This window comes from Rhinopithecus bieti, unplaced genomic scaffold (genome assembly GCF_001698545.2).
Source record: "Rhinopithecus bieti isolate Rb0 unplaced genomic scaffold, ASM169854v2 scaffold_22453, whole genome shotgun sequence".
Taxonomy (NCBI): domain Eukaryota; kingdom Metazoa; phylum Chordata; class Mammalia; order Primates; family Cercopithecidae; genus Rhinopithecus; species Rhinopithecus bieti.
Genome location: NW_016810682.1, coordinates 1,061,237 through 1,068,012, shown reverse-complemented (window position 1 = coordinate 1,068,012; position 6,776 = coordinate 1,061,237). Strand labels below are relative to the sequence as shown.

The window sequence follows — 6,776 nt, the reverse complement described above, 5'->3', positions numbered from 1 at the left end:
TACATAGAAGTAAAATATATGATATATGACAGTAGCAAAAAGGATGAGAGAGGTAAATAATTTTACCGTTATAAGTTTCTTACATTATTTGTGACATTATATAGTATTAATTCAAGGAAAACTATAATAAATAATGGACATATATTATGCATAGAGCAACCACTAATTTAAAACACAACACAAAGAGGTATAGCTTAGAAGCTAATAGGAAATATGAAATGGAACACTAAAATAATACTTGATCCATCCAAAAGAAGACAGAAAAAGGAGACAAATTGAAAACCACAGCAAAATGATAGAGACTTAAACCCAACTGTATCAATAATTACATAAATGTAAATGAACTAAAAACATCAATTGAAAGACAGAGATTGTTGGAAAGACAAAGAATATTATTGGAGATAAAGAGTATCACCTTATAATGATAAAAGTTCAACTTATCATGAAGATACAATTAACCTAAATATATATGCACCTAATGTCAGATAGGTACATATACTCAAAATACTTAAAAACAGAAGTAAACCCTAAAGAGAGAGAAATATTCAATCATATTCAGAAATGTTAACACCTCTCCCTCACTAATAGAACAAATGGAAAAAAATCAGTGAGGATATAGAGGATTTGAACAACATATGCTGGGTTGAAAAGCAAGTCTCAACCACTGTCAGAAGATGAAAATCATAAAAAGTGTCTTTTCTGAACACAACAGAATCAAATTGGAAATCAATAAAAATAAACTATATTGAAATCTTCCCAAATATTTGATAATTAAACATATGCTTCTAAACAATCTATGCTACAAAGAAGAAATCACAAAGGAAATGCTTGAACCTGGGTGGCGGAGGTTGCAGTAAGCCAAGATCACATCATCACACTTCAGCCTAGGCGACAGAGTGAGACCCTCTCAAAAAAGGAATACTATGAACAACTTTATGCTAGTAAATCCTACAATTTAGATGAAATGGATGCATTCCTTAAAAACCAAAACTAACACAAGAAGAAATACAAATTAGGACTATTCTTATAACTATTAGAGAAATTGAATTTGTAATTATAAATCTTCACACAAAGGAAACTTCTGGCGTTACTGGTAATGCTTACCAAACACATAAGGAAAAAATTATGCAGTAATTTTTCAGGAAACAGATAACATATCCCAACTCCTCTTATGAGGCTAGCGTTACCTTGATACCAAAACTGACATGGACATTAAAAACAAGGTACCTGTAGTATTGTGTCACTCAGAGATGCCAAAATCCTCAATAAAAGATTAGGAAATTCAATTCAAGTATAGTAAACTAATTTTCAACAAGAGCAGCAAGGCAATTCAATACAAAAATAAACATCTTTTCAGCCAGGCATGGTGGTTCACACCTATAATCCCAGCAGTTTGGGAGGCTGAGGCAGTTGGAATGCCTGAACTCAGGAGTTCAAGACCAGCCTGGGCAACAAGGTGAAACACCATCTCAATCAAAAATACAAAATATTGGCCGGGCATAGTGGCTCACGCCTGTAATCTTAGCATTTTGGGAGGCCGAGGCAGGTGGATCACCTAAGGTCAGGAGTTCGAGACCAGCCTGGCCAACATGGTGAAACCCCGTCTTTACTAAAAATACAAAAAAAAAAATTAGCTGGGCATGGTGGTGGGCCCCTGTAATCCTGGCTACTTGGGAGGCTGAGGCAGGAGAATCGCTTGAACCCGGGAGACGGAGGTTGCAGTGAGCTGAGATCACATCATTGCACTCCAGTCTGGGCAACAAGAACTAAACTCTGTCTTAAAAAAAAAAAAAATTAGCCGGGTGTGGTGGTGTGCACCTGTAGTCCCAGATGCTCAGGAGGCTGAGGTGGGAGGATGGCTTGAGCCTGGGAGGTGGAGGTTGCAGTGAGCCAAGGTCATGCCACTGCACTCCAACCTGGGTGATGGAGTGAGACCCTGTCTCAAAAAAAAAAAAAGGCTGGGTATGGTGGCTCACACCTGTAATGGCACTTTGGGAGGCAGAGGTGGGTGGATCACCTGAGGTCAAGAGTTCAAGACCAGCCTGGCCAACATGGTGAAACCTCATCTCTACTAAAAATACAAAAACTAGCTGGGTGTGGTGTCGGGCGCCTGTAATCCCAGCTACTTGGGAGGCTAAGGCAGGAGAATTGCTTGCATCCAGGAGGTGGAGGTTGCAGTGAGTCGAGATTGTGCCACTGCACTCCAGCCTGGGCAACAGAGCAAAAACTCCGTCTCAAAAAAAGAAAAAATAACATAAAATAAAAAAATAGAAACATCTTTTCAACAAATAATACCAGAATAATTGAATATCTTTATGGAGGGGGAAAAAAAAGAAGCTCAACGTGTGTTTCACACCCTACACAAAAATTGCTTCCATATGGATCATAGGACTAAACATAAAACTAAAAACATAAAGCTCATAGGAGAACATCTTCACAAACTTGGTGCGGGCAAACATTTTGTAGACAGGACACAAAATATACAAATAAAAGAAAAAAAATGAATTAGACTTCAACAGTAAAATCTTTTGTTTGCCAAAAGACAACATTTAAAACTTGAAGGGGCAAGTCATAGACTTGAGAGGGAATGTTCAACATATGCACAGGTGTGTGTGCGCGCGTGCACGCGCGCACACACACACACACACACACACACACACATTTGTCAAAGAACTTGTATCCAGAATATATAACTCCTACAACCTCATATAAAAAGTAAAACAACTCAATTTTAAAATTGTGCAAAAAAGGCCAAGCACGGTGGCTCACGGCTATAATCCCAACTCTTTGGGAGGCTGAGGCAGGTGGATCACTTGAGGTTAGGAGTTCAAGGCCAGCCTGGCCAACATGGTGAAACCCCATCTCTACTAAAAATATTTTTAAAAAATAGCTTGGTGTGGTGGCAGGCAACAGTAGTCCCAGCTACTTGGGAGGCTGAGACAGGAGAATCGCTTGAACCCAGGAGATGAAAGTTGCAGTGAGCCAAGATCGTGCCACTGCACTCCAGCCTGGGTGACAGAGCAAGACTCCATCTCAAAAAAAAAGAAGAAGAAGAAGAAAAAATTGTGCAAAAAACTTTCACAGACCCTTTACCAAAGAAGGACATCAAATGGCCATTTAATCAAGTATATGAAAAGATGTTCAACATCACTAATTATCAGGGAAATACAAATTAAAACCACAATGAGCTATCCCTTCACACGTGTTAAAATGGCTAGTATCAAAAAGATGGAAGATAACAGTTGTTAGCAAGGATATGGAGAAAAGGGAAGTCTTGGACACTGTTGATGGAAATATGAGTTAGTACAGCCATTATGGGAAATGGTATGGAGGGTCCTCAAAAAATTAAAGATAGAAGGTACCATATGATCCAGCAATTCCACTACTAGGTACATATCTAAAGGAAAGGAAATCAGCGTATTGAATAGATATTTCACTCCCACATTCACTGCAACATTATTTACAATAGCCAAGATACGGAATAAACCTGTATTCATCAATGAATGAATGGATAAAGAATATGTGGTATATATACAGTGTGGAATCCTATTCAGCCTTTATAAAGAAGGAAATCCTGTCTTTTGCAACAATATGAATGAACCTGGAGGACATTAAATAAAATAAGCCAGGCGCAGAAAGACAAATACTGCACGATCTCACTTACATGTGGAATCTAAAAAAATCAAACTCATGGAAGCAGAGAATAGAATAGTGGTTACCAGAGGGTGGCTGGAGAGGGTGGTGCAGGAGGAGGAGAGGGAAGAGGGAAGAGGGAGGGGAGAGGATTGGGAAAATGTTAGTCAAAGGACACAAAATTTTATTTAGACAAAAGGAATAAGTTCAAGAGATCTATTATACAACATGGTGACTATAGTTAGCAGTGAGTTATATACTTGAAAGTTGCCAAGACAGTAGATGTTAAATGTTCTCACCACAAAAAAAAGATAAGTATGTGAGGTAATGCATATTTTAGTTAGCTTAATTTAGCCATTCCACATGTGTCATATTTATATATATTATGTTGCACACAATAAATATATAATTTTTGTCCATTAAAAAAAGTTTAAAGGAAATAGCCATCTAGTACATTAAAGGGTTCGTTATTATTAGTCATGGCAAAATGCAAATCAAAATAGCAATTCAATGCCTCCTCACCCTCACAAGAATGCCTGAAATTAAAAGACTGGTAAGCATATGAAGCATATGGAAGCAAGTGGAATTCTCATAGTATGTTACTACTGGGAGTAGAATATAGTTTAAGGACTTTGGAGCTTTTATTCAGTTTTTTCAAAAGTTAGATCTATGACCTAACAATTTTATCCTGAAGCATTTACCCAAGAGACATGAAAACATATGTCCAAATAAAGACCTGTCTGGTACCCTTATTCATAATAGCCTGAAAAATGGGGGAGAGAACCCAAAATATCTATCAGGAGAATGAAAGAATATAACATTGTGGTGCATCCAAACAATGGGATAGCAATGGATGAATCTTTTGTTGAGAAAAAAAGCCCAACACAAAATACGTTCTTGACACATGAGATCCAAGAATAGGCAAATGTAATCTATGGTGATAAAGATCAGAATATCCTTTCCTCTGCTGGAATCAGGGATTGAGTAGAGGGGGGCACAAGGGTACTTTATAGAGTGATAAAAAATGTTCTAGGCCAGGCCCGGTGGCTCACACCTATAATCCCAGCACTCTGAGAGGCCAAGGTGAGCAGATCGCTTGGGCCCAGGAGTTTGAGACCAGCCTGGGCAACATGGCAACAAAGAAAATACAAAAATTAACCAGGTGTGGTGGTGGGTGCCTGTAGTCCCAGCTACTTGGGAGACTGAGGTGGGAGGATCACCTAAGCCCAGGAGGTCAAGGCTGCAGTGAGCTGTGATCATGCCACTGCACTCCAGCCTGGGTGACAAAGTGAGAACCTGTCTCAAAAACAACAACAACAACAAACAAATTTCCAGTGGCTATACAACATGTGATACAGCAACAGATTGAATGCAGAAGCAGGTATGAAAATCCACCTGAGTTCTATTAAGCCAGACATTACAGAGATTTGCAAAACTGTAAAACAGTGCTATTCTTCTCGCTAATGTTTACTTTGGAAAAGAGTTATTTTTCATAAAAATGATACTTATATTAACATGTAATGGGTTTGTTATAATTTTAAATAACTTGATAACTACTTTAAAATTTGCTTAAATTTTTTTCAAGATGGGGTATTGCCATATTGCCCAGGCTGGCCTCGAATTCCTGGGCTCTCCTGCCTCAGCCTCCTGAGTAGCTGGAACTAGAGGCATGCCATCACACCAGCTAATTTTTTTTTTTTTTTTTAAGTAGAGATGAAATCTTGCTATGTTGCCCAGACTGATCTCAAACTCCTGAGCTCAACCTATCTTCCTGCCTTGGCCTCGCAAAGTGCTAGGATTGCGGGTGTGAGCCACTCTACCTAGCCTAGAATAGGCAAAATTAATGTATGGTGATATAAGTATAAATAGTTATGGCCTCTAAGTTACAGTCAGCAGGGAGGCATTAAGTCAACAGTGGCACAAGGGAACTGGCTGAAATGTTGGATGTGTTCCTTAATTGATTTAGATGTGCTTATGGATGTACACATTTGTCAAAGCACATCAAGCTGTACCCATAAAATCAGTGCATTTAGTTTTTGTAATTATGTCACCATTTTAAAAAGTTGGCCTCATAATATTTATTTTATGAAATGAAATGGGACAGTCTGGGGATAATAGTCCTCTTCGGAGCATTGTGAAGTTTTAAACTGCCTCACAAGAATCTGTTAAAAAGAAAACATGCAATTAGAGTTTAATGCTAGTGTCTACACTGAATCTTCATACAGTCGAAGCTGATATCCCTTCATGGGTTGTATGTGCTTTCTTAAAAAAAACAGATTTTTATGATGCATTAGTATGTCAGGATTTTACTCATTGCTTCTCTCTAGAAAATAATTGCCTCTTGATTCTTTCTGGACTTTTTTCTCTTTAGGCCAACAGAACTTTTCAGGAGTTGTAATGCACAGTCAGATCAAGGAGCCATGAATGACATGAAGTTGTGGGAGAAAGGAAGCATCAAGATGCCATTTATCAATATACCTGTTCTCGATATTAAAAAGTGCCAGCCAGAGATGTGGAAAGCAATAGCTTGTTCACTGCAGATTAAACCTTGTCATAGTAAATCCCGGGGAAGTATTATTTGCAAGTAAGTTTCTTTCATCCTAATGATTCTCCAGCTTTAGTTCAGACCCTCCATGATCTCTAGCCAGAGCCTCTCCATAGAATTTTCTCTCTCACCACTTCCTTTGCCTGTCACCCCCGTAAGTCAAATGCTTTCCCACTTTTTCCTCCTCTAGTTGAAATACTGCTCCCCTCATCACCACCTGCTGGCTGTCCTTGTCTCCTCTGAAATACCAGACATTCCCATAGAATCTTCCCAGATTTCTCCAGCTGAAAATAATTTATCCTTACTACAGATTCCTATAGACCTTTATTTGTACTTCTCTTATGGAACTTGGTTCATGAAACATTTATTAAATGCCTCTGATGCACAATTCTATTTTTATATGTTAATTTCTGTACTTGTCTTATATTCTGTTAGACTTTGCTCTTTTTTTTTTTTTTTTTTTTTTTTTTGAGATGGAGTCTCACTCTGTCTCCAGGCTGGAGTGCAGTGGCATGATCTCAGCTCACTGCAACCCCCACCTCCCAGGTTCAAGCAATTCTCCTGCCTCAGCCTCCCAAGTAGCTGGGACTTACACGCC

The 6,776-nt window shown here is 38.6% G+C and overlaps 1 protein-coding gene across 1 annotated transcript in view; it reads left to right on the top strand.

The window, feature by feature from the left end:
- The window catches only part of RECK (reversion inducing cysteine rich protein with kazal motifs), an 88,500-nt gene that overhangs the window by 59,078 nt on the left and 22,646 nt on the right, over nt 1–6,776 (top strand). The window contains exon 11 of the mRNA XM_017892651.1: nt 6,005–6,217. Within this exon, the coding sequence (XP_017748140.1) occupies nt 6,005–6,217 (213 nt within the window). The remainder of the gene's footprint in view (nt 1–6,004; nt 6,218–6,776) is intronic.